We start from the raw sequence: 27,836 nt of genomic DNA, 5'->3' as shown, positions 1-27,836 counted from the left end.
CCCGGCCCGGCCCCCTCCCCCGGCCGGGCGCGCCTGCGCGGCGGCCCCGCTGCCATCCGGGTCCCTCGGTGCGGTGCAGCGGGTCGGTAGGCGGGAAATGGCGACTGAGCGCTGAGCGCCGAGCGCCCGGAGCGCGGACCCGCCGCCGCCGCCTGCGCCCTCCGCCCGCCCGGCCGCCCGCCCGCCCGCAGCGCGGCCCCGCGGCGCCGCTCCCCGGCCCCCGCTCCCGCAGGTGAGTGACGCGGCGGACCCGCGCGGGTCCCAGCCCGGGATCAGGTGGGGGCGCGGGGTGGCCGCTCCGAGTGACCGGCGGGATGTCCCCCCGGGGCCTGCCCGCGGCGGGCCCGCCGCCCGCGGCCGCGCCGCCTCCCGCCCGCTCGCCCCCCGCGGCCGCCGCGGAGCCCCGGGCGAGCCCCGGCCGCAGCCCGGGCGGGCCGGCCCTGCGGCGGGGAGCGGCGGAGCGGTGTCACCCCGCCTGACACCCCCCGCCCGCCCCTCCAGGCCGAGGCCTGCGGCGGGTGCCGCCCGCCCGGCCCGTCCCGCGCCCCGGGGCCGGGCCGGAGCCGCAGCGCTGCGGGCGCGTCGCGGGCCGAGCCCGCGCGGGTCCCGCGCAGGACGCGCCTGTTGCTGCCCGTGCCGCCTGTCAGCGGCCCCGGGGACCGCCCGGGCTCGGCGCTGCCCGGGCAGGGCTCCCGGCGGCGGCCGCGGCGATGTCAGCGCGGCGGGGCGCGGGGACACCAACTTTGTCGCCGTCGGCGGTGGGGGCGGCGGCCGCGCCGGCACCGTGCGGGACCCCCGCCGCCCGGGGCCGTTATTGGCATTGCCGGTCCCCGCTGGGAGCGCGGCGGAAGGAATTAGCGTGCTGCATACCACATTGATTATCTGCTCGCTCGGTGTGACTGGAGAGCACTGTACGAGCCTGTTGCTCAATTTTATGGTACTTAAGAGCGCTCGAGAGGACAGGTCTGGCTGTCTGTGCGGGGCTGTTTGGGTGAGCTCAAGCCTAGGTCTGTCCAGGGCGCTTCGTTCTCCGTGCTGACAGTTGTGATGCTTTTTCTGGTCCCAAGCCTGTTGTTTCTGGGAGGGGTTTTCCGTCGTCTTCTGGATGCTCATGGTGCACTTTAAAAAGTAATTTCGAGTCAGTCGTTATTGTCTTTGCCTTTGTTGAGATGTTTCCCCTGTTAGAGTAGCCCGTGAAGAGGATCTCCGAGTGTAACTATTACTCTGTTGCCTTGGGCAAGTGACAACCTCTTTTGCCGTTTCTCCATGAGGATAATAATGCCTTGGAGAGTTGTTACAAGAAGTAGTTAATGTTTGTAGAGGACTTAAAAGACCTAAGTGTTATTAATTAAGCCCCATGACACATTAAGGTAAGAGTTAGCGAGCCAGGTTTGCACATGGATGAACTGAGGCAGGAAGAGATTATGATTTAGCCAGAGTAACGTCCTGGATCTGTGACAATAGCAGAAAACAAGTTGTAACTACTTCATGCTGTAGGCACAAGGGAGCCGTTCTGGATAACAGATAGGATTCCAAGATTACTTGCCCCTCCCTCACCCCCCCCTCCCAATTTCAGGCTTTTCTACTTTAGGAGGTTCTGCCTGTGTGACTTCCAGTTGACTGGATAGCTCCAAGGACACTTATGGCTTGCCCACTTAAAAGTGTTTCAGCAGTTTTCATAACAAGATATATGTTCTAGGATGCAAGCCAAATCCCGACTTAAATTCCATGAAACATTCTCCTCTTTTCCCCTGAAAACATCGTGTGGAACTTAGTTTTGATCCTGTTCCAGTCAGTGCAGTGTGCACTAAAGCTGACATTCCTGTTCCATCAAAGTTCTTTATTAAAGAAAAATTCCCCTGTCAGTCTGCCCTGGAGATTGAACGGGACAGTTGGATTGTTTTCCTGAGGATGTAAACATTCCACATATGCTGGGGCCGCACGTGCATTTCATCATTGAGAGGTGATTTTCCATCCCCAGCCTTGCCCCCCTCCCAGGGTGGTGATTCCCCAGGATGTGACACTGTCAGAGGCTCAGTAGCATTAAGCAGTTAAAAAACCAGAAAAAGTTGTCAGAATTCAAAAGGAAACTGAGTCTTCACCTTCCCAGGTTTTTCCATACTGCATTGGCTCTTCTCTGATCTCTTGTAATGCCGTGAGGTTGACACCAACAGAAATTGTGTTTGCAGGAGACTTTGGGAGTCACATATGCTCTTTTGACACATTTTCTGTGCACAATATTCATTTCATATTTCTGTGGAAGAAACTTTTCCACAGGTGTAAGGGGAAGAACAACTTGGGGCACTTGCACATTTTTGTAAAAACCATTCTGGAAGTCAGGCTGAACTATTTTGGCAAGAACTTGCAAGAAAAGCTTGAGCAGGGGGATTGCACAAGATAAACTCCAGAGTGCCCTTCCTACCTCAGCCATTCTGGGAGTCTGTAAAAGCAGGATGCATGAAGTAGGGCTGGAATTTGACATAAATTTAAAATTCCTGTGTATTTCTAGACATGTGTGTGCTCTGGGAGGAGCTTGAGACTTCTTGTAATATTGGGACAGTGCCTTGGGGTTCCAGGGCATCATCGTGATCATTTCAGGATCACAGCTGGATAAGTCATCATACAACCCTAAGAGTGCCTTTTGCAGGTGATGGGTGTGCAGCTGTGCCCTGTCCAAGCCCTGTCCAAGCTCTGCCCCTCCGTGTGCTTTCAGCCTGGTCTCCCTAGGGAAGCTAGGATGTGTGCTGGGTTTTGGACTTTGCATGTGGCTGCAGGACCACTGAGGTCATCCCAGATTTAAAGGCTGCCCCTGGCACACGCTCCCTCTGTGACTGCATCCTTATTCCATAATTCCTCGGGAGTGTTGCTCTCCACAAGTGCCGTTCTCACTCATCACTGAGAGCAGCTCAGATGTGGTGATTCCTGCTCCTCAGAAGGTAAAGGACCAAGTCTGACTGAAATCCCGTCATTTGCTGGCCCCTGAATCGCTGTCACCACCTCTTGTACCTTTCAAAGAGGAGATTGGTTTTTGCCTGTTGTGTATGAAAAGTTCCTGGGGTGCTGCTCCCAGCTCTGGGCTCCCAGCACAGGAGGGACATGGACCTGCTGGACTGAGTGCAGAGGAGACCACCGAGGTGATCGGGGCATGGAGCAGCTCTGCTGTGGGGCAGCTGGCAGAACCGGGGTTGTTCAGCCTGGAGAGGAGAACCTGCAGGGTGATCAGGGACCTGAAGGGGCCACCAAGGATGGAGAGAGACCCTTGACAAGGGATGGAGGGACAGGACACAGGGAATGGCTCCCACTGCCAGAGGGCAGGGCTGGATGGGATATTGGGAATTAGGAATTCCTGGCTGGGAGGGGATGAGGCCCTGGCACAGGGTGCCCAGAGCAGCTGTGGCTGCCCCTGGATCCCTGGCAGTGTCCCAGGCCAGGCTGGGCACTGGGGCTGGAGCAGCCTGGGACAGTGGGAGGTGTCCCTGCCATGGCAGGGGGTGGAACAGAATCAGCTTTAAGGTCCCTCCCAACCCAAACCGTTCTACGATTCTGCGATTTGATGTTTGTACATCCCAATTAAATCTTCAGAAAATGCAAATATGCACCACAAGTGCAGAGCTGATTAATCAAATCCGTGATGGGTTGTGATTTTCAGGGGGCAGGCTGTTCACATGGAATCATTGCTGGGATCCTGGGAGGGAAGAACAAGCTCTCAGCAGCTGGTTGGAGAGGAGCTCTCCCGGGCAGGATGTGGCAGTGCCAGCCCTACCGAGAGCTCCATCCCGGGGGAATTCCCTACAGTGCAGTGAGGTGCAGCTCTTCCGATTGCTTCGGGGAAACTCACATGCAGCCGGTGCTTGAAAGCCTATCTAACATGTTGTTTACATGTTGAGATGCCTAGATGGCCATTATTTAGTGTTTTAGAAAAATAAATATTTGACATTCACAGATGAAGACATTTTCAATAGCACTTGAAAAATTAAGTGGGAAATCATCCACATCTAAAGCAATCAGCTCAGGGGTTGGGTCGCAGCTTCCCAGTTGGCAGTCCTAACTTTTTCTAAATAAATTACTTCCCAATCAGATCAGTTTCAGTAATTACTTTGATTAAGGTGCTCTTAACTTCTTCAGTGATAAGTTCTCTCATCATATCCTGTGATCCAAGGAAAGCCCTTGTGAGGACAATGTGCTGTAGAAAACAGGGAGTTGAGCACAGCCTGCAGTGCACTGCCACCTCTGCCAGCACTGGGGATCCGTGTGGGATCTGAGGAGATAGAGCCTTTGCTGCCTCAGTTTCCCTATCTGATGGGTCAGTGTTTTGGTAATCCCGGGATCTGTGGCCAAGGCCAGGGAAGGAGTTGTGCAGCTGCTGGTGGAGAGGATTAACTCAGCAGCACATTGATCTCTGCTCTATCAGGACATCCAAAATACAGCTCCCCGTGGGAGAAGTTTTCAGAGTGCAGCCCCATCAGTCAGATGTCTGTGCATCCTGCTGGAAATAACCCCAAAGCCAACATTTAGGAAGTGCCTGTGCTGCATTAGATCCAGCAAGGATCCGCTGCCCACCAAGTGATGCTTCTGCTGGAGTTACACAGAAAAGAGATGATGGAAATAGAAGTTATGCCTAGCAGTCCTAACCTGTCTGAATTCAGAATTCGCTTTTGGTGAGCTAGGAGTCCAGTTAGGGTGTATGAAACACCTCTAGTTCTGTGTCCACAGTATTTAGTGTAGCAGTAGAATTTTAAGTATAATACTGTCAAGAAAATAAGTGTAACTAAAAGGAGCTGTTAACTCCACAGCATCTGGAAAATAAGCTATGGATACTTGAATAAGTATGGATACTTACTCAAATGAGCATAGGTACAAAAAATACATTCTGCTAGTTATTGCTAATATTCCAGGTGTAAGTAGGAGAAAAGAATCTAGGACTCTAAAGCGTTTGGATTAGAACTTACCTGTAAATTAATTACCTTATATGTATAAACAAGAGTGTTGTTAGCAGCAGAATAGGGCCAGGCAGCTGATGCTGCAGGGCTCATTAGCATCCTCAAAGCCTCCCAGGGAAGGGAGGGATCCTGTCCTTATTTAGGCTGTGTTTGGGAATAGCTAATTTAAGTTAATAAAGTAGCAGGAACTCTGATCGAATCAGAGCAGTTGTTGTGAGCAGTTTAGCCTGTGCTGCACCAGTTCAGTCTAAATCACAACTCAGTTTACCCTAGGCCATTCTAACCCACGAGTGCTTTGATTTACCCTGTACTTCAGGAGGTGCTAATTAGTGGAAGGGAGGTGATTGAATCAAGGCTGGGGCTGTACCACAAGGGCTTCCCTGGCTGGTGGGGAGCCCCACGCGGGTTCCTTGGCTGCCCGTGCCCCCGGGAGCCTCTCAGCCTGGCTGGGGACAAGCAGCATTCCCCCCTCCCTGCCCTCTGCTGAGCTGGCATCGCCTGGGGAGGCTGCTGGGTTACAGCCAGCCCAGCACAGGTTTGCTTAGGCTGGGCACAGCTCCGGGGGGCTCTGTGTGCTCTGCAGGGGCTGCAGTGCTGGGCTGAGCCCCCCACGGCTGTGTGTGTGCTCCTTCCCCTGTGCCCCCATGGCTGTGTGTGTGTGCTCCTTCCCCTGTGCCCCCATGGCTGTGTGTGTGTGTGTGTGTGTGTGTGTGTGTGCTCCTTCCCCTGTGCCCCCACGGCTGTGTGTGTGCTCCTTCCCCTGTGCCCCCACGGCTGTGTGTGTGCTCCTTCCCCTGTGCCCCCACGGCTGTGTGTGTGTGCTCCTTCCCCTGTGCCCCCATGGCTGTGTGTGTGTGCTCCTTCCCCTGTGCCCCCATGGCTGTGTGTGTGTGCTCCTTCCCCTGTGCCCCCATGGCTGTGTGTGTGTGCTCCTTCCCCTGTGCCCCCACGGCTGTGTGTGTGTGTGTGTGTGTGTGTGTGTGTGTGTGTGTGCTCCTTCCCCTGTGCCCCCACAGGTGTGTGTGTGTGTGTGTGTGTGTGTGCTCCTTCCCCTGTGCCCCCATGGCTGTGTGTGTGTGTGTGTGTGTGTGTTCCTTCCCCTGGGCTGGGATTGCCTCAGCCTGCTGTGCTCCCTGCAGGCTGCTGTGCTTCACATCCAGCCGTGCTGTGTGTGGAGTGGCTGCTCCAGGGACGAGGGGGTCCCCTGGCTCCAGGTGACAGCTACGGCCTGTCCTTTGTCCTTGCTTCTTCCTCCAGTTCCCCTTCAGAGGATGTAACAGCACCTTTTCTCTTTCTGTCCTGGGAGCTTCTCTCATTGTACCATCCCAGGGGAGCTCATTTAGAGGCAGGAGGATTCTCTTCATAGCCAGCAGTGCCCTGGCTGCTGGGTGTGCCTGGTACCCAGTGCCAGTCCATCACTGGCAGGGGAATCCTGCCCTGAGCGCTGAGCTCCTGCTCCTGGCAGCTGGGAAACCACGGGCCGTGGTTCCCAGGAAGGGAAACAGAGGGACAGGCAGCTCCTGGTGAGCTCTGCGGGCAGCACTTCTGGGCTGGGGCTTGCCACAGCCAGCCAGAGTGTCAGCTGGAGCTTTAAGGTTTGTTTTCCCCCTCTGAAAACAGTATACAAAAAGTAAAGGAAGTGTTTGATAAATAGCAGGAATATTTACAAGAATGTTCAGGGTGCTTGCAGGCATTGTGAACGGGGGATTTAACTACAGTGTATTTGATTGAATTACCTACCTCCGTTTGTCAGACACCTTGAGCTTGTGTCAAGACCAAGCGGTTGTAGTTAAATCAATTTAAATACAATTGGAAAAGCTTGTTTATTTTGCTTATCAGGCCACAAATTATAAAGATTACAGGAGAAAATAAAGTTAGTGTAATCTTGGTGCTTTTATGATCTTAAAAATTTAGAAGAAGCTTTTGAGGACTTCATTCTAGCTATAATAATATTTCTAAACAACTGTAATTACTGGGTTCAGAGTCCTTTACTTTTGTGTTGCTTAGGGACTAGGAAGCTCATTGGTACTTTTAAGAGAAAGGTTTTTGAGACCTTAGTTGGAAAAATGGGCTGCAGAGATCCAGGTTCAGGTGAAGAGGTGTCAGACTTAATTGTTAGGTGTAATTACCCTGTTGGACTTATTTGAAGATAATTCTCTTTTGATAGTAGATTGGTTATTATATACTTGAAAAGGTTTGATAATGTTCCATCTCAAAGATTAATAGTTAATACAGAAATGTCCTAAGCCAATTAACATAACAGGGTTCCGAACCATGAAATATTTTAAGGTTAGAAAATAAACATTTGTCTTTGGTGGTATGTGCTTTCCAAACGAAAAAGCCGTTTTGAGAGGGCTCCTCTGCTCTTTGTCACTCGCTGGATTTCTGTTCCCTGCTGGCTGGGGCTGAGGTGTGAGCAGGGTGTGGAACTGCTCCTGTGCCATTTCCTGGGCATTCCAGAGGCTCCGTGCCTGCAGATGGCTCCTGTTGGTGGGAATTACGGGCTGGAGGCTTCTTCCTTTCCTAGTTTGGTTTTGGTTGTGCACTGAAGTGGCTGTGCTGATAAATCCCTGCTGCTCTGTGGTGACCTGGGCACGGGGCTGGTGGTGGCACCAGGACCTGGGGGTGGCTCCAGGGATGGCAGCCACAAAGTTCTTGTTTCATTACATTGCTGCATTTTCCAAGTGACAGAGATACATTAGACCAACCTGGAGGTGATTACCTTGTGAAAGGAATCAGTGAAATTCAGGGTGAAGTCGACTGGAAACATTACAGCGTGGATGCAGGGCAGTTTTACCCTAGAGAATTTCTGCTGTCGTTGGTAGCTGGTGCTTATTATACTTTGTATTATTGGAATATTGAGCAGAAACTTCCTATAACTTTCCATTGAGTAGGCAACAAAGGCTTGTTATTGGTTTTTTGTTTTTTTGGGTTTTTTTCTTGTGGATTTTTCACCCAAAATAAAACAGGGGGGGGAAAAGAGAATGAAAATAAAATGTATAAAATAGCTTCATTGTGACAGAATCAGACAGGTCCCTGAAATTAATTTCAGGCAAGTTTTTAGGACTGGGTAAGTTTCAAGTCCATCACGTCTCAATATTGTGTTTTAAGGGTAAAAACATAGTATCACTCACAAATGAGTACAGCTGTTAAACCTTTAGAACTTATTTTCATGTCAGTTTTAACTCAGGTACAGGCACAAATTAATCTCAGATTTGCAATTTTGCAAGAATGAAGTTTTCCATGCAGGAAAGAAGCCAGGATGGGCTATGAAAGAGTCAGTATTAATTCAGCATGTATTCATAAGGGAAAATGATTGGTTTAAATTTTGTCTGGACACTGAGTAATACGAATCCTGACTGTGCTGGAATTTTCCCCATTTTAACAGCTCCGTTGGTTGATTTTTTTGTTTCAAATCAGGGAAGCCAGGTGTGAGGAGAGCATGAAAGCAGCCCCGTGCAAAGGGGAGAGCAGAGTTTCACCTCCTGGGAAAGGCTCTGAAGGGATACAGTGTACCAAGGAAGGTGTTTGCCAGGGCAATGAGAATCATATTATCATTTAAAGAGTCTTTATCCTGCAGTAAAAATAGTCTGCTATTTTTGAGGCCAAAGGAGCAGCCAGAACCCTTATCCATCCCTTTAAAAGATAGCAGTCTGACAAGGTCCTGTGGGATCTGTGATTGTGGCTGTGATCCCTGGGAGGATTCAGGTGGAGTGCAGCAGGGTTAGGTTTTCTGAACTTAGGCAAAAGGCAGCTCTGCTGCTCTGCAGGAATTCTTGGATTCTCCTCACTAACACAGGAGTTACTCCGTGGCTTCCATAGTCCAACACAGACTTACTCAGGCTTATTAATCTGCTGTTTCTGTTGTTTTTTTAGTGAAAAAGATAACTGATGTGGGTGAGCTGAGCATTAGCACAAGTAACTCCTCGGGATTGTTTTGTGCTCAGACCACATCCCGGAAGGTCTGCTCAGGAAGTGTTTGCAACCTGTCCATGCCACGGCTTGTGACAGAGGGACAGGACTTCCATAAATAGGCTCCCTGTGTGCCTGGCAGTGTGGATTGAATGTCCAGAGAGCCTGAGGACAGCTGGTCCCTCCCAGGATCCCAACAGGAGCGGTGCTGCTTCTGTGGAATCTTCCTGCTCCTCTACAATCCAGCCCTGCAAACTTTCCTCTCCCAGCCTCTGAGCTCTCAGGAGCCCCACAAGGTCTGGAGGTGGCTGATGTGAAATTGTCATCTTGGCAGCACCAGAGGTTGGAAATAGGCCCTTCTTTCTGCAGCAGGTTTTGGGCTTTGCTCTGAGGTTTGCTCTCCTGTGCTTACCCCAGTTCTCCAAGATTCCTCCTTGCTTAGTGTGACACAGACTGGAAAGCCTGAATTAATTACCAGCGTGTACCCTCAGTGCAAAGAGAAAAATATCTTGGCTGGGAGGGAATAAACTTTCAGTTCCAAATGCATTTGGTATAATCAAAACAAAGCCTCACTAGCAAAGCAATGGCAAAACAGAAATATGATGGCTAGAGCAGAAAAATAAAGGAACAAAACGTCTATTTTCTGTTGAGGCCAGTTGTAAAAAGCTGCCATCCTTCTCTGGCAAAATCCTTCTGAGGATGGGTTTGTTTTAGGGGAGGTACTCAGACTTGGGGAGAGTAGAGTGAGCACAAGGTAGATGTCCTGTGGGATCAGGGTTCGAACAGGGTGACTGCAGAGCAGGGATTTCAAGCAGGATTTTGTTTCAGATGGAAATGATTTGGTGCCCTGGAAGGTGGGGAGAAGGAGAAAATGGGCTTTCAATGAAACAGGGAGAATTTACAGGTGCCTTTGATAGCTGTAATTCCTTACTGTTGTTTTGATGGAACTTGTAGTTGCTTTATACATTTATCCAGATTTCATAACCCAGCACCAACATCTGAATAGTATATATTGGGTGATTTGCTATTTTAATAAATCACAGCCTTTTTATTTTGCTTTCACCTACCCCAGACTAGCATCACTTCCAGACTGCTTTGAGTCAGGCTTTCCTGGTTTATTGCTCTCTCAGTTCTGCAGTGGCAGAAAAACACACGTAAAGATTGGAGGAGAGTGACAAGTAGTGCAGTACATTGGAAAACATGAAATGCGTCTGCTGGAGTGACATGAAATGGCTGTAATTTTCTAGGGAAGGGGAATAAGTTGGTTAAAAAAGGCCAAGAGTCGTTGAAGGGGAAGAGTCTCAACATCCTGAGCTAACAAGGAGTATTTCCTTGAGGTGTGTGGAGGGCTTTGGGGCCTGGCTGGGGGAAGGGTTACCTGTCCATCCTTGCCCTTGGCTTTGGGGCACACCACGGCCCAGCCCACGCTGCTGTGTCCCCAGAGCCCTGCCAGCGTGTCCCTTCCCGTGTCACCCAGGGCTGTCCCAGCTCGGGCTCTGGCTCTCCTGAAAGCATCCCCAGCAGCGTGGGGATGGATCCCACCAGGAGGAGCACATCTGCTCCTTGGGCTGTTCCTCACCTGAAATCTGGGTCACATCGCAGCCGTGCTGACAAAACACCTCTGCCGCGACTTGTCTGAAAGCAAACTGAGCAAAATACCTGATCCAGCAAGGGCTGAAAGGAGCACACACATCTCAGCTGGGAGGTGTGTGTCAGCTGGGCTGCCAGGGCACAGGGACACACTGACCCTCAATTTCAAACCCCTCAGTGTCACAGCTGGTAAACGTGGGGACAGGTCACAGCTTTGTGCAGTTGGTCACGTCTCCATCTCTGTTTACACCATGTGTCGATGCTCTTGCTCAAAATTTAAAAAATGTTAAAAAATTATTTACTTTCTTGGCTTTGCGTAAAAAATGTTTCAAGAAAAACCCCAGATAAAGAAATAGAAGTTTTTCACGTCCTGACTTGCTGTCACCAAAGTCACACTCTGGACATACTCAAGTTGTCTGAATGCTCTGGAGCTGCTGTGGTGTGGAGGTTTGGGATGGATTGATTTCTGTGATGGCAGTTCAGTGTTATTCCTGAGTGCCAAACTGAATGGAGAAATTGTTCAACACCAGAGTTTTGCATTTTCTTGTCATTTATCTCTGCCTATTGTTCTTCACCATTGTTCTTATACCATCTTCAACCTTTTCCTGTATCAGAAAGCCCTAAACCCTGTAATTAGATGTGCCTCACCTAATTTTCCTTTTAATAGTTTGGGGGAAAGCAGGGAAAACAGCAGTGTCATACGTGGTGGGAAATAAACCATCCCTAAGTGCAGATTCCGTGGAGGTGTGCTCTCCGTTTGAAATGTGAGTCATTCACAGGAATTTCTTTCCTGTAAGTACAGTGTACCTGGGCCTTGGAATAACAACAGTATTCTCAAGGCAGGGAGCCTGACACTTGGTGTGTGTGGACTCAGGAAAATGGAATTTATTGCAGCCATAGCTCCTTCAGCTGCTGCTTTTTAAGAGCTCCTACATTTTATTTTCCTGTCCCACAAATTATTGAGTGGGTATTCCTTCTAGTCCTTCATGTAATTCTCTCATGAAGAACAAGGTTTTTCCCTTTTTTCCCCCCACTCTTCCTGGGTTTATTGTAAGTGTAAAAGTAATTGAAGAGAGAAGGGGTTTTGGGAGCTGATTTCCCTGGCACAGGTGAGGTGGCAGTGCCAGCCCGGGCTCAGGTCCTTGGTCACCCGTCAGGGATGGCATGTGCTGGGGAAATCCAAATCCTGCAGGTCTGAGGAAGGAAATTCTCCTACGTGTTTAGACTTGGTTATTTTGACTGTGTTAAGTTTTGTAGCCTGGTTCAGGAAAGAACCACGACTATAATTCAATAAAAACTCTCCTCCCAGGTGGATCCAGTGCTAGGAAAGCAAACTCCTGTCTCTGAGAGGATTGTAGGTACCTGTTGCTAAGTCCATTAGAGATATTTATAACCCCAGGCTTGATACCCAGCCTGTGCAGTGAGCCAGAGGAGTCCCTGGCAGGGCTGCACTGAGGAGCTGAGTGTTTCCCTGCTGCATAAATGTGTACTCACCATTGGCACACATTAAAGAGGCTCATCTTTTGTGACTGATATTTGTTTCAGTTCTAGAAAAATCAGGCAACTTAAACTACAGCAAATTTGAAGTAATACTTTCATTCCCACATTGGAATTTCACTAGTGTCTGTCTCCTTTCCGTGTTTTACAGCTTTAATTCCTCTTAACACACATTTGTTTTGTGTGGTCAGTACAGCAGCGTGGGCACAGGCCAGGGCAGTGCCCGTCCCCTGTGCTGGCACTGCTGGGGCACCTCCAGTGCTGGGGGCCAAAAAGAGAGACCTGGAGGGGCTGGAGTGTGTCCAGGGCAGGGAACGGAGCTGGGAAGGGAATGGAGCCCCAGGAGGGGCTGAGGGAGCTGGGAAGGGGCTGGAGAATCCCTGAGGGAGCTGGGAAGGGGCTGGAGAATCCCTGAGGGAGCTGGGAAGGGGCTCAGCCTGGAGAAAAGGAGGCTCAGGGGGGACCTTGTGGCTCTGCACAGCTCCTGACAGCAGGGCCAGCCAGGGGTGTCAGGCTGGGAACAGGGACAGGAGGAGAGGGAATGGCCCCAGGCTGGGCCAGGGGAGCCTCAGGGTGGATATCAAGGAGAATTTCCTCACTGGGAGTTCTGCAGCCCTGCACAGCTGCCCAGGCAGTGCTGGGGCGAGTCCCCATCCCTGGAGGGGTTTAACAGCCCTGTGGATGTGGCACCTGGGGACACGGGCTGTGGTGGCCTTGCAGTACCAGGGGTGGGTGTACTCGGTGTTGTCAGTGCTCTTGTCCAAGCTCGTGGTTCCATGGCATCACTGGCAGGTCACAGAGGTCACAGAGGCCAGCTGGGTGTGCCTGTTCCGTGTGCCACGGCCCCACACACACTGCCCACCTCTCTGCAGGGTGTGGGGCTTCTCCTGAGCTCGGGGCTCCAGCACAGGGAGTGCTCTGGGAACGGAGCTGCCGGGACTGCCTGCTGCCCTCCTGCTGTCCTGGCACTGTCCTGTCCAGCTGTCCAGACCCAGCGTCCCCACGGGCTGTGTGATGTCCAGCTGTGTCACTGACACTCCGTTGCATTGCTCACATGCCCACTGGCTCCCCTTATAAACTGATTGGAATGGTATAAAAATGAAGGAATTTCCCCCGTTATCTCTGTGAGCTGCTCGGGTCTCTGAGGAGGAGACAAGGTCTGGAGTAAGTGTGGGGAAGAAATGAGGAGGGAGCAGGAGCAGGGCCACTGAGGTGCTGGAGCGTGTCCAGACAGGGGCAACAGAGCTGGGGAAGGGTCTGGAGCATAAATCCTGTGAGGAGCTTCAGAGAGCTGGGAAGGGGCTCAGCCTGGAGAAAAGGAGGCTCAGGGGGAAATTCTGGCTCTGCACAACTCCTGACAGGAGGGGACAGCCGGGGGGTCAGGCTCTGCTGCCAGGGACAGGGACAGGAGGAGAGGGAATGGCCCAGGCTGGGCCAGGGGAGCTCAGGGTGGACATCAAGGAAAATTTCATCTTGGAAAGGGCTGTCCAGCTGTGGCACAGCTGCCCAGGGCGGGGTTGGGGAGCCTGTTGCTGGAGAGATTTACCAGCCCTGTGGATGTGGCCCCTGGGGATGGGGACAGTGGGCAGTGGTGGCCTTGCAGTGCTGGGGACAGTGGACTGAGCTGACCACTGATGGAAGTGCTGAGCAGGGACCTATGGAAAAGAACCCCCGTGTTTGCTGGCAGTTACAGTGACTATTCCATTAGTAACTCTGTGTAACACCGTGTTTCACCCTCGGCAGTACACACAGAGCACTTTCCTGACAGCAGTGTCAGTTCAGGGTCATTCCTCCTTAGCTGCAGCACCTTTGTGTGAGGCTGAGGTTTGCCTGGGAACAGACACAGCTGTGTAACAGGTTTTCAGAAACATTATCAGTATTTCCCTGTCTGTGACTCATCCCAGTGCCACCATTGCCTTTTCCTAAGCAACATACCTGTTGTGACATTACTTACATGTTAAATGTTGCAGATTGTTTATTCTGTCTCTGCAGCAATCAGAGCCGCGCTAAATGGACTCCAGAAAGGCAACTTACATGTTAAATGCTATATTTATTCTGTCTATGCAGCTAGCAGATCTACACTAAATGGACTCCAGAAAGGCAGGCACCGATTCCTGTAGTGATAAGCATACAATTTTCTTTAAAAACCTGGGTTTTGTCATGATTTCAGCTAGGAAAGGCAAATTACTTTATTTCCAGCATTTCTGTGCATTGCACCTCAGACGGATTTCTTGCTACTTCATTTTTCTGCTCCTGATCCATCATAAGGATGATTTTAAGCAGGAGGAGTCCCCCTCAAACCAGCCCAGCTCCAGGCAGCTGCAGAGGGCACGTCCCCAGCCCAGAGAGCAGTGACATTGAGGCTCAGTGTGACAATACCAGCAGCCCACTTGGAGGCTGGAGATAAATGGGATGCATTCCCTGGAATGGCTTTTTACTCTGCTTTAATAGACAGTGCCCTTGCCTGAGTGTTCCCAAGGTCTGTGTGATTCCCAGCCTCAGCTGTACTGAAGCTCAGTTTGGGTTCCTTTGCAGAGCTGCTCTGTCCTCATCCACTCCGAGTGCCCAGGCTCGTGATTCCTTCTGGGAGCACTCGACAGGAATTTAGATTTGTGCCTCATCTCAAGTTTAATGTGGAGACTTGGAAGTGTTTTGAGGAACAGAGAGAGGAAAGAACTTCCTGGGTCACAGAGTCCAGTCATTTGGGGCTGGAGACAGCAGGCACCCCACAATCAGTGCTTTCATCAGGGCAGGTGACACCCTGCTGGTTGACAGGCTGTGATTGTTCTCAGGCTGGGCTCATGGCCTGAGAGGTGCTTTCCACCCCAGACTGCTCTGTCATTCTGAGCAGGTCATGTCAGGGTTTCCAGCCTGCCCCGGCTGGAGGGTTGTGCCAGCTCAGTGATGTCCTGGGTGCTGTGCCAGGGCTGTGCCAGCTCAGTGATGTGCTGGGTGCTCTACCAGGGCTGTTCCTGGTTCATTGATGTGCTGGGTGCTGTACCAGGGCTGTGCCAAGCTCTCCAATGTGCTGGGTGCTGTACCAGGGCTGTTCCTGGTTCATTGATGTGCTGGGTGCTGTACCAGGGCTATACCAGTGCTCAGTGATGTGCTGGGTGCTGTGCCCATGGATGTGCTGGGCCTGTGCCCATGGCAGAGTCCATGGTTTGTTCCCCTGGCAGCGTGGTGCCCTCCCTGTGCACACAGCCCTGTGCTGGAGCACCACCAGCCTCACGTCACCCTTCAGATTCGGGAGCTGCAGCTTTGCCACGTTTCTCAGTGAGGGATCACTGCTTTTCCCTTTGCAGCTTTCCATGCGGTACCCATGAAGATGAGGCTGAGGACACGGAAGGCTTCCCAGCAGTCCAACCAGCTCCACACGCAGCGGGCGCTGCGGGCCAAGCGGAAACACTCGGAGGTGGAGGAGCCCTTACCTGGCGGCGGGGGAAAACCACCCAAAAATGAGACAGGCCTCTTGTCTTCGATCAAAAAGTTCATTAAAGGAAGCACACCCAAGGTACGCCGCCTGCAGGCCCCTGCTTTGCTTGCAAGTGGGTCGTAATCACTTCAGGTTTGATTGAAAACCAGTTCTGTTAAGAATTAATTGTGTGGTGGAAGCAAAATGTAAAGAGTTGGAAGGCAACAGGTGCCTGTGAGTTGTGTCAGGTAAAGCAGACTTTGAAACCTTCAGGAGTAAATTGTAGGTGTATTTGACAGTCCAATAAATCACAGGCTTTATTGCCTGGTGTTTCTTCTTGAAACTGTCAAATAAATTCAGTACATTCTTAATATCTGTGTTAAGGATTCCTTGGATCCATATTCAAGGAATTACCAGTACTAACAACTTAGAAAAGCCAGTCTGTAAGCATTATTTTCTTGACCGTTTCTGGCAATTTTATTCAAAATTGTTCAGGAGTCATTTAATCAATGAAGGTCAAACCTCACAAATCCAAGTGCCATGGAATTGATGCAGCTGCTCAGGGATTCCTGCAGTGAGCACTTTCCTGCTTGGAGCATCACATCCAGGTTTTGCTGGGGAAAACCACAAAATCTCATGTCTAGAAAGCTGAGCTTTACTGATCTGCACATGGGAGCACCTGTTGCATGTGCTGCATGGACATTTGAGGGTGAAAAATATATATACACAAACACGCACACATATATATATAAAATATATAAATATATATATAAGAACTTTGATAGGCTGAATGTAACCTTGCAATTACTTCAAAAACTGGCTTTTTTTCTCTAGATGGAGGCCAGTTAAAAACCCCACATCATCCATCCCAGCGGTTCAGATACTGCCATTATGTAACTGCAGATTCGAAAGAAGAGTATCCAGGAAGTCAGAACTAATTTACAATGTATCCCAGATCAGCTCTGTGATAAATAAAAATCTGATAAAATTTCAACATTTTATCGACTTGTCGTAGGTGTTTTGGGGGAAAAGGGTAAGAAACCTGCCATAAACGTGTGCCTGCACATACAGCCATGCACAGAAGATGTGCAGAACTCTTTGGTTCTGTCTCATTCCCATGAGTGCTGCAGTCACTTACTCCCAGGTAAGGAGAATCCTTGGATTTTTCACAGCTCAGTTTTGCCCTGTACTGGTATGGATTGTCACATTGGATATTGTTGGGCAGTTCACCTCCTGTGTATTTAGCAGGCAGAGAAATCAAGTTTCAGGTAATTTTAGTTACTTCATGTCTGCATTTCCCAGCCTCTGCAGCACTGGAATATTTCGATTGGCTGTAAAGACAATTTTTCTACTATAGCAGCTCCATGCACAGTTTTCATTCCCCATACTTTTGACTTAGTTTAAACTCATGTAAGATCCCAGCTGGCCAGGCCCTTGTTGCACGTTCTGCACCTGGAAGTGGAGCAGTAGAGGGATCTTTGGTGAACTTTCCAAAGGAGATTACATTCTCTGGTCTGTCCCACAGAAAAAGGCACTGCTCAGTACATTTGTTTTTTCCCTCTTTTGTATTTTAAGGAAGAAAGAGAAAATCCCCCCAAGAGGAGTCGGATTGAGCGGGACATCGACAACAACTTGATCACCTCCACGCCCCAGACAGGAGAGAAGCCCAACAAGCAGCTCTCGCGCGTGCGGCGGAAAAGTCAGATGAACGGAGGTGGGTGAATGCCACGCTGTGCCCTGGGGACAGGCAGCTCTGCCACCTCAGCTGTGCACTGATCCCGGCCCTGCTGCAGCAGGGGAGCTTGCTGCAGGGAGAGCAGGGCTCAGCTGATCACAGCCAGGCAGCATTTCCAGGGGTGAGCAGCACTTCCACCCCCCCAGAGGCTTCCACGGTGTCTCTGTGAGGGCAGTTTGGATCAGCAGCTGCTGCTTTGGGACTAATTTAACTTTTTTTTTTGTTTTAATTCTTATTCTGAAAGTCCCATCATAATTTGGTTTAGCTGTTCTCCCGTTTTCTCACAAATAAAAGGGAAACATGACCTCCCAGCTCCTGATGTTTGTGGTAGTAAGCAGGTATCATTAGATGCTGAGAGCTCTTGTCAGACACAGACAGGTTTCTGTCAGAGTTGTGAGATTGGAGTTGTGGCATGAGAGCTCACCCTTGTTACGTGTCAGATCTGGAGCGTGGATGTTCATTTAGTTCTGTCCTGTGTTGTCTGTGATCACGCCTGTCCTTTCCCTTCCGAGTGGCCTCTGTGTGTGTGTGCAGAGGAACCAGCCGCGGGCTCTGGAGCAGCTGCAGGCTCAGCCAGGCCCTTGTGACCCTTTCTCGTGCCTCCCTCTAGTGGAGTCCTGGCACTGGCAGCGCCGGGGCTGCCTCCACCAAATCGCTGCCAGGACTTACACCTCTGCTCTTGCTGGGAGCAGGGGCTGCTCCCCACCTGGAGAGGAGCTTCTGAGCCTGTTGGGAATGGACATTTTGGGTTTGTGCTGGCAGAAAGTTGCTGACCTCATGGACCCAGCTGAGCCATGAACAAGAGTACACCCCTAGAGAGCAAATGCTGGCCATAAGGGAACAGAGGCACCTGAAGCCCAGCTGGGTGGTGTTAAAACTCATGCTTTTTTCTTTTCCAGAAGCTGGAAGTTATGAGATGACGAACCAACATGTAAAGCAAAATGGAAAATTGGAAGATAACCCCGCCACAGGCAGCCCCCCACGAACAACATTACTGGGAACCATATTTTCTCCTGTTTTCAATTTTTTTTCACCAGCAAATAAAAATGGTGAGTATTATTTTAAAAGCTGATAGTCTGAGAGTGATAGAGTTTTGTATGAAATAGCTGCTTTGAGTGACAGTGCACTTTTCATTCTGGTTTACAAACCAAGAGTTGAAGCTGCCAGGCAGAAAGACTCCTTGATGGTTAGTGAAAGAAGCTTACAAACATTGGAACATTTCTTTCATGGGTGTATTTAGTGGTGCACCTTTCATTAAAAAAGAAAATAAGGAGAGGGAAGAACAAAGGGGTTACATTCCTTGTCCCAGACACATGTTAAAGTCATTGTCATGGTCTTTAGTTCAGTTTTTATTTTTGTGGCATGAATCTGTGTGGATATCTTTGATTATTCTGAGACTCAGTGTGTGTGTGGCTGGTAGCGAGTGTGAGCAGCGTGACGGGAGCTCAGCTGAGGGAAGGCTGTTGGGAAATGTCCCTCAGGAACGTCGGGCTCCGACTCCCCGGGCCAGGCCGTGGAGGCCGAGGAGATTGTGAAGCAGCTGGACATGGAGCAGGTGGACGAGATCACCACGAGCACGGCCACCTCCGCCAACGGCGCCGCCTTCCCGGGGCAGGCCGTGCAGGGCAGGGCCGTCAACAACGGCCTGGGCGACCCCGAGGAGCCGGGGGACCGCGACCTGCCCCCGCTCACGGGTAAGGGACCCGACACGGGGACAGGGACACGGACACGGACAGGGACAGGGACAGGGACAGGGACAGGGACAGGGACAGGGACAGGGACAGGGTGATCCCGGGAGCAGGGCCTCGGCAGGGCCTCCTGTCCTTGGGTAAGGGATAGGGACAGGGACAGGGTGATCCTGAGGGCAATGCCTCGACAGGGACTCCTGTGCCACCTGTCCTTGGGTAAGGGAAAGGGACAGGGTGATCCTGAGGGCAATGCCTCGACAGGGACTCCTGTGCCACCTGTCCTTGGGTAAGGGACAGGGGCAGGGTGATCCTGAGGGCAGTGCCTCGACAGGGACTCCTGTGCCACCTGTCCTTGGGTAAGGGAAAGGGACAGGGTGATCCTGAGGAGCAGTGCCTCAGTAAGGACACCTGTCCTTGGGTGAGGGACAGGGACAGCAGACTGTGCCACAGGACAGGGACAGGGACAGGGTGATCCTGGGGCACAGCACCTCGGCAGGGACTCCTGTGCTACCATTCCTTGGGTAAGGGGCAGGGACTGTGCCACAGGACAGGGACAGGGTGATCCCAGGGGGGACAGCACCTCGGCAGGGACTCCTGTCCCACCTGTCCTTGGGGCATGCAAACAGTGTTAATACTGATTTTTGTGGTTGGTAGGCAAATCTGGTTTAGGCGCCAAAGACACAGTTTTGGCAGGATTTGCCTGTTCCTGGTGTAACTCAGGTGGCCTCATAGATCTTCTTCCCGTGGAAGCCGAGATTCCAGAGGAAAGGAATTGTTATTAACACTGAACTTGCACACTCTGGACTTGCTGATCTCCAAAGAGAAATTTGCTACATTTTGGTGCCTTGTATTAGAAGCACATGGTAAATGAGAAACACACAGATCCTCCATTCATTTTCCATATTTTCTTCAGAAGACAACATCTTTTTTTGACAAAAATTCAGCTTCTGTGTGCGTGGGCAGCATCAAATCCTGAGCTAAGCCCTCCCCAGACCTCCAGGCTCTGGGAGATGAGCAGCCTTGCAGCCGGGGTGAATGTGAGCCCTGGGCAGGGCAGGTGGGGCTGGAGGGAGACTTTGCCACTGTTCCCCTGCCTCGTGTCTCGAGTGCATTGTCACTTTACAGAACTGCACTAATAAGACCAGCTCTTGTGGTTTTTTGTTTTATTTTTTGTTTTGGTCCTTTTTGTTGAATTTCAGCACCAGTATCTCCAGACAGTGGCTACTCATCAGCTCATGCAGAAGCCACCTATGAAGAGGACTGGGAAGTCTTTGATCCGTAAGTGCCAGTGTTTCAACTGGAAATAGTAAATTAATCATTTGGGGTATTTAATTCAGATACTTTTATTTAAATTGGATCATTTTCATGTTACGGTAATGAACTCCAAAAACTTTGAGCTTAAAGAAAAACCTGTGTATGCTCATGTGGGGTTTATTTCAATTTAAAATACTTACTTCTGGTGCCTTAAATATTTCAAATATTAAGTTAGGCTACAACGTTGCAGTTCAATAGTTTACATTTTTACAGCAAAATCTGTATTCTTTTCAGATACTATTTCATCAAACACGTCCCCCCACTAACAGAAGAGCAGCTGAACAGGAAGCCAGCTCTCCCACTGAAAACCAGAAGCACACCAGAGTTCTCATTAGTTCTAGACTTGGTAAATATCTTTATAAACACAAACCAGAGCAGGGGAATGGAGCCTTTCCCTTATTTTGTTCATTGTGGAAATCAGTTATGCTTGCTTTAAACAAAGACTGCTGAATGTTGCATAATTTTAGTTAAAAATAGTTGAAAAAGAATTAATTGTGGTAGGAATAGAATGTGAGCTGTGTTTGTCAAATACTTAACATCCTGCTTAAAAAAAAAAAAAAAAGCATTACAGTTTTAACATCTCAAACATTTATCTGTCCCCATAAAGCTTCCCTAAATCTAGGGTGGGGAAAATGAGGTGGAATAAGTAGGAAGATTCAGTTATGAGTGTCTTTCATCAAGACTGATGAAAAATTCAACTTTTACTTTTTAGAACATTCTTAAAGGGCACAAATCCACTTTTTGAAAAGCTCTATATTTGTCTTCGTGGTGATTTGTTTCAGTGTCTCTGTTTTGAAAGCTGTTTCAGACCCTGTTAGTGTGGTGGGGTTTTTTGAGCAGCACCAGCTGGGCCATCCCTGTGATCATAGGAATGGGTGAATTATTCACACTCAAAAGATGCAGGCTGGGACTGAATGAGAGAAGAGCCTACAAAATAAAATACCTCCTTATAACTACACCCCCAGCACACAGTTTACTGAAACTTCTAAAGGATTGCAAGAATAATGAAATGTTTAATTCATCCTAAGAATTTTCTTCAATCTTGACAGCACTTGCACAAACGTACAGTTTCCATTCTAAATAAACCTGCTTTAAAATGAGCATAAAATGCAGAAAACGACTTCTGTTTTCCATGTTGTTTTTTCACACTCTTTTCTCTCTTTTATGTAACTTTTTCTCTAGGATGAAACATTAGTGCACTGTAGTCTAAATGAATTAGAAGATGCTGCACTCACTTTTCCAGTTCTTTTTCAAGATGTCATTTACCAGGTAAATAGAGAAACACAAACGTTTGGTTTTTGTTTTGTGGGATTCCTTGCTGTGTGCAGTTGTTCTCAGCTTGCTTGCAGAGGGAGAAGCAGCAGCCTGGCATTTCACACCTGTCTGGTGAGAAGCTGCAGGTGTCAGGTGTGGCAGGAAGTTTGGTGTTCACTGAGGCTGTTCCCCTTTCAGCTCCTGCCCGTGAGCCCAAACCCTGTCTGGAGTCAGAGGGGGGCAGAGCCTCCTGCCTGGGGCCTCTTGGGCTCCACAGTTCCTTACAGGGCATGGTTTCTCTGTGAGTGCAGTTCTGTGCTGGGGGTGGTTGAGTTTATGGAATTACACAAACAGCTGAAGCCTTTTTTTAAATCACTCTGCCATCCCCAGGCTCAGGTAGTTGTTGTTGGTTATTCAGAAGAGGATTTATTTCTTGTGTCCAGGGCTTGAGCTGGTGCTGCCCTGCTGGTCAGGCTCAGGGTGTTTGGTCAAAGCAACCAGTTTCATTTCTAACCTAGAGATCATCCAACTTCTGTATTTTATTCATTTTTTTTCCTAATTCCATCCAATTTTCCATCAGAATATTCAGGCTGGTGTTAGTGTGTCAGTGCTCCCTCTGAGCTGCTCAGGCTGGCACTGCTGGAGCACTGGTGTCCCTGGGGTGCTGTTGCACAGGAGGCTGATCCTTGCTCTTTGGTTGTTTGTGATGCTGACCTGGTGGGCCTGGTGGGAGGGTGCAGGCTGCCCGTGGTGGTGCAGGCTTCATTTCAGCTCTTGAATTCCCTGTCTCTTCTTATGATCTATTTTAGAGCACTTTACTGTGAATAGAAAATTGATATAACATGAGGTTGAATAGGAGGCTGTACATATTTATGTATTTAATTTTCTGTTAATGTATTGAACCTTAATACATATATTTCATGGCATTTGTAGGAAATAATGCACTTTATTTTTTCAGTGCAGAAACAGAAAGTGTTCCTTTGACTGCATTCAAGAGCTGAAGTGATTTTTGCAGAGGGGCAGGGTGGGCATGGAGGGAGGGTGGAGGCTGGTGCAGCCCCTCTTTGGGGTGCTGTCCCTGTCCCTGCAGCCCCCCTGGGTGCTGCCCCGTTGCTGCAGCCCCTCTTTGGGGTGCTGCCCCGTTGCTGAAGCCCCTCTTTGGGGTGCTGCCCCGTTGCTGAAGCCCCTCTCTGTGCAGGTGTACGTCCGGCTAAGGCCGTTCTTCCGAGAGTTCCTGGAGCGCATGTCTCAGATCTACGAGGTAAGACCTGCACCCTCCAGTGCTCCCTCTTTTGCTTTTCAGCTGTCAGACCCTTTTCCCTCACACTGAACACCAATTTATCGGATTAAACCCTTTTCTAAACAAAAAATAAAACAACGAAAAGGCGTCTTTAAAACTTTTATTCTGTTCTCAATCTCACATAAAAAGTAAAATAATACAAATGTTATAATTCACACCATTACAATCACAAACTATTTCCTAATTACAATAACTTTAAACATTTCTTAACCTATGAACTTTAACCATACCATACTATAAATACCTTAAAACCAATCATCTAAAATTACCCCTATTTTGGAGAAATTCTATTTCTGCAAAATGTCTGATCTTATTTACAAAACCACCTTTTAAAACTTATTTCTAATTCCATTTCTCTCATAACAATATCTATCCTATTCCATAACATTTCTAAGCAAACATTTCTTATCTCAAAGTTTACATACAAATACACACTATATGAAGCTTCTATCAAACTTTAAAATTTTCCTACAAATTCATTTCCCACAACCACCTTTGAATTTAATTTTGAAATTGTATCCACTTCCTGGTACGTCCAGTGGTGACTTTTTTCCCCTCCAATCCCCAGATCATTCTGTTTACTGCTTCTAAGAAGGTGTATGCAGACAAGTTGTTGAACATCCTGGACCCCAAAAAGCAGCTGGTCAGGTAAAAGCAGAACAGTGTCGTGGGCAAACTGAGTCCTGTGCCTGCCCAGAGGGGTGGGACGTGTTTCTTACTGCAGTGTCTCCCTGAATGATCCCCTGGGGGTTTGCCTGGGCTAGGAGAGGGAGAAAAATGGACTGAAGTGATGGAATTGGTGCCTTGTGATTAAATAACCCCAGGCCAAAACCTGTCCCTGATTAGTCTCTGTGAGGTTGGCTCATGGGAAATGACCTCTTGGGGATCAGAAATCTGCTCTGGAATACCCACTGCAAATAAAGGAAATTAAATGAGTGCCTGATTACTTCTAAACTTAACTTAATCACTTGAGTTATTTATTACAAATTGTGGCTTGTATAGCTTTTGCAATCAGCATGCTTTTAATTCTCATTCAATCACAAAGTCATTTGTCTGTTGGTTTTGTATTGGAGCTGGTTTGGTTTTTCATTTCTCAGTACTGAGCTCTGCTGGGAGGTGTTTGGCTTTTCCAGTTCCTCAGGGCAGAAGGCAATTCCAGGGGTGGGATTCTGTCGCTCTCACCTGGCAGGGGGACTGTACCTGGCAGTGCTGGACCCAGACTGATTTCTGCTCAGGTGTGGGGTGCCAGAGGATGGTGCCCAAGAGGGCGCTGGCACCCCAGGGCAGGGTGTGGGGCTGTGTCCTTGTGTCACACCTTCTGCAGACCCCTGATCAGCTGCAGGGCTGTGAGTGCCCCTGGGGCAGGGCAGAGCACAAGCAGCAGGCAGGCTGGGGAGCCTGCAGAGGTGTCAGATCTGTGCTGCCTGCCTCTGGCTGGGGCTGCCGGGCTGGGCCCAGCTCTGCCACCAGCCCCAGGTGCCTGCCAGGCCCCACACGTGTGACTCACACTCTATATATAAATGCAGCAGCTCCTTTCCCTCCATGGCAACGTGGGGAGCTCAGCTCTGCATGGAGTTAGGCACACTGTGCAGCTCTGAGCACTCAGTTAAACACAGGCAGCCTGAAGGGGCTGCTCTGCACTGGGGCTGGGCAGCACCACCCCTGCCTGCTTTGCAGTTTATAGTTCCGTGGATATGCCATGGGATGGGAGGTTTATTCCTGCTGGCTTTTCAATCTGAGTCCTTTCAGTCCATCCCTCCATTCCTTCTGGCATGAATTACACAGGAGCAGGCTGATGGCAGAGGCAGGAGGTGATGGATGTTTTGGCCCCAGTGGAAAAGGCAGGAGGTGATGGGATATTTTGGCCCCAATGGGAAAGGCAGGAGGTGATGGGATGTTTTGGCCCTAATGGGAAAGGCAGGAGGTGATGGGATGTTTTGGCCCCAAGGCTTTTTTTTGAGGTGTAATGACTGGAATAGGTTAATTGCCAGCAGAGGTACAACAGGAAAGGAATCATTCCTTGTGACATTTTGTGTTCTGTGAGGTGGCACAGGGAGGCCCTGTTCTGGGAGGGCTGGGACAGAATAAAGGGATAAAAAACCCCAAAAACTTGGCTCTGTGCAGCACCTGGAGCTTGCAGATCCTTGGGGTGTTCTTGGGTCCCTTCCTCAGCCTGTCTGGGAACAGGGTCAGAAAGAAGAGCCTGAATCAATACAAACACCCACCCCAGAACTGGGTTAGTGCAAAGTCACCTGAGCTGGGCATTTCACCAGTAAAAAGCTCTAAAGAGAACAGAAAAAGGCTGCAGTTCTCTAACAGGAGATGGGAAGATAAAACAATTGGATAATGCTTGGCAAAGCTGGTGCAGTGTGGATGTAGTCCTTGGCCTCAGTAATGAGTATTGTCCTTTACTGACAGGCATCGACTCTTCCGTGAGCATTGTGTGTGTGTACAGGGGAATTACATCAAGGATTTAAACATCCTGGGCAGAGACCTCTCCAAAACCATCATCATTGACAATTCACCGCAAGCCTTTGCTTACCAGGTGAGGGGCTGGGGCAGGGGACACCTCAGCTTCCTGAGGGGGACAGGGAAATGTAAGTTTGGGGCTTGCTATGGAAGTCTGCAAACCAAACTGTGGGAAAAACACTCAGGAATCTGTGGCTTGGAAACATTTTTCCCTCAAATGCTATTTCACAAGTCTTATTTGTAGATAAATTAAATATAAATTGTGTGTTGATTTATTTTTTTTTTTTCATATTTTAACTTCAGCTTTCCAATGGAATTCCTATAGAAAGCTGGTTCATGGATAAAAATGATAATGAACTCCTAAAGTTGATTCCATTTCTGGAGAAACTAGTAGAGCTGGTAAGTGTTTGCTTTCCTGGCTTTTCCCAGAAGTGTCAGTGAGTTCCTTTAATATTTTCACCTATTGTTAAGGGTTTCTGAGTCACTGAGGTTGAGGCTGGTGAAGATCCAGGGACGTGTTTGCACAGCACAAGGGGGCTTGTCACTGCTGACTGTGCTGAAAGTGCAGGGCTGTGGGATTGTGACATCAGTCCTCAGGAAACTGGGAACCCCTGAGCACTTTGTGCCACAGTGCCTGGTGCTGGCTGTGCTGTGTGTCTGTGTTCCTGGAATCACTCCTGAGCTCTCGTGGGTGCTGTGGGGTTACTTCTGTAAGCCCCTGGAGTGGCACAGTCTGTTTGTTCTGTTCAGAGAGGGTGTCAGCCCTGCTGCAGCGGGTTCTGCTGTGTTCATGCTCCTAAACCTGCCCTTTCCCCCACAGAACGAAGACGTCCGACCTCACATCAGAGACAGATTTCGCTTGCATGACTTGCTACCCCCCGATTAAAGTGTGCTCTCGCTGCGAGGGGAGGAAATGCAGGACCCTGTTGGACTAATACAAAACATTGCCATTACTGTTGAAATTTTGCATTTTTGTACCCCGTCTTGCTTTTCTTATCTTTGGTGCCCAACAATGATCAAGGGTTACAGAAAGAGACTTTCTACACCTGAGGTTGCCGCCATCAGTACAATCCAGTACCCGCAGTAGGGAGGCTAGAACAGAAAAGTCTTTAGAACTAGTGCAACTCCAAGGAAATTTTTTTATGTACAGGACATCTGCAGTTTATAAAGAAAATTCTGTTTCTGCCACCAGCAGTTTGACCTGTAGAAACACAGGATTTTATGATACAACAGAGATTGAAAACGGACTCGGATTTTCTCTCTGTTCGGTGCTCTAAGTGGGTTTGTAGCCACTTTTCTGTTACTTTTAAGATTCTCATTTCAACAGGAATGGCCAGTAAAAGTTGTTTTATTTTTCCTGTTAAGGTTTATAACCTTTTTACATTTTTGACCTGTATTAGATTAGAATTTCATTATGCATTCCTTTTAGTTGAGGCGCTTCATAGTTTTTCTGGAAATAGCCAAATTTTGTTAGTTTTTTATTAAACAGTTGGCTGGCCGTTTCCCTGCTTTGTCTGCCTGCATCCTGTATATTTGTTTAAAAATATTCTCTAGTTTTAGCCCACGTAAGTTTCATTTAGAAAGAAAAACAAAAAAAAAAAAAAGAAACCCTGCATTTATATTTTCTTTCTGTAATATTCTACTGTAGTCGAAACCTTTTCAAAAATCAAGAGACTGGCTAGATAAGACGAAGACAAGAATGACTAATATTGGGAATATCCTAAACCATTGCGATGGCACGTCCTCTGGACAGAGCACAGCTGGCAGTGGCACCACGATGGACAAGGAATACCTCAGCTCTGCTGTGCCCGGCCGGGGCAGGACGGGCTCCTGCGACACTCCTGCTTCCAGCAGCCTCTGGGGCAGGGCTGCCTGCCATCCCACTGGTTCCGAGGGACGCCCGGCCCTGGCTCCTAATGCAGCGCCCCGGAGGGGATGTTTCATAGCGGTGGGAGCCGCCTTTCCCGGAGGCTTTCCCTGGAAGGTAGGGTTTGTACGAGTTAGGAAGCTTTGCCTCTCGACTGCATTACCACGCCACAGGCTCGGACTGGTTTTGTGTAAAAGATGTCACAGAACGGCACTTTTTCTAAAGAGAAGTTTGCTATTTTGTATGCTTGATAAGAAAGTACAGTATTGGAAATTAAAGGTGGACAGCTGATAATTGAGAAGTATGTCAATTAATTTTTTATGTATATTACCTGTTTACTTGTACAATTTTATTGTACAAATTACATGCAGCTTCATTTTCAAATGAGTCCTTAAAATAAGGAAAATCTTTTTAGCAAAACATTTAATTTTTGTATTTTTGATTTTAAAAGGCATGAGTTATGTCAACTTTTTCCAGTGTATTAATGAAGATTTTAACTTTTCATCAGGTTGAGTGTTTTCTTACTATATTATCTGTTGTGTATGTAGCTAGCACATGGTGTCACTGAACTGTTAAAACTTAGCATGTAGAGCAAGCCTGTTTTGTGGAAAATCCTTATTCATTAAAAACAAAATCATCATGGCAGATTTTCTGCAAAAAAACTGAAAACATTTGCAATTCAGAATACTGATTTTTTTTGTATTTAAAGAAAGGTATTTTGCTTGCAGGAAAGAAATACTACAGATTCATTTTAATGAGAATCTTTTAAATGTATTTATCTTTAGGGCATCTGGGCATCTTTACGCTGTTTGTCTTATGTCTTTATTGAAATAAAATGTACAGAACATTACCTTT

At 48.9% G+C, this 27,836-nt stretch overlaps 1 protein-coding gene and 1 long non-coding RNA gene across 3 annotated transcripts; one reads left to right on the top strand and one right to left on the bottom strand.

Moving 5' to 3' along the window:
• The first annotated feature begins 75 nt into the window (after nt 1-75).
• On the top strand, nt 76-27,831 carry CTDSPL2 (CTD small phosphatase like 2). 2 transcript variants are annotated; one of them, XM_064389477.1, is made up of 13 exons: nt 76-232; nt 15,245-15,453; nt 16,930-17,068; nt 17,989-18,138; nt 18,571-18,783; nt 19,977-20,055; nt 20,326-20,437; nt 21,274-21,360; nt 22,544-22,606; nt 23,214-23,293; nt 25,064-25,190; nt 25,418-25,513; nt 25,935-27,831. In XM_064389477.1, the coding sequence occupies exons 2-13, from the start codon at nt 15,262-15,264 to the stop codon at nt 25,998-26,000; spliced, it is 1,404 nt and encodes a 467-aa protein (XP_064245547.1). In that variant the 5' UTR covers nt 76-232; nt 15,245-15,261; the 3' UTR covers nt 26,001-27,831. The 2 variants fall into 2 exon arrangements, with proteins under 2 accessions (XP_064245547.1, XP_064245546.1); XM_064389476.1 differs by lacking the exon at nt 76-232 and adding an exon at nt 12,786-13,103.
• LOC135281000 (uncharacterized) lies at nt 21,861-25,067 on the bottom strand. Its single transcript, XR_010347791.1, has 2 exons — nt 24,773-25,067; nt 21,861-22,163 (listed from the first exon to the last, which is right to left on the bottom strand). It is a non-coding gene; the product is annotated as an uncharacterized LOC135281000 (long non-coding RNA).
• Nucleotides 27,832-27,836: the final 5 nt, after the last annotated feature.

This window comes from Passer domesticus, chromosome 14, assembly GCF_036417665.1.
Source record: "Passer domesticus isolate bPasDom1 chromosome 14, bPasDom1.hap1, whole genome shotgun sequence".
Lineage (NCBI taxonomy): Eukaryota > Metazoa > Chordata > Aves > Passeriformes > Passeridae > Passer > Passer domesticus.
Note: the sequence above shows the minus strand (reverse complement) of the source record. Positions and strands in the feature narration are given on the sequence as shown.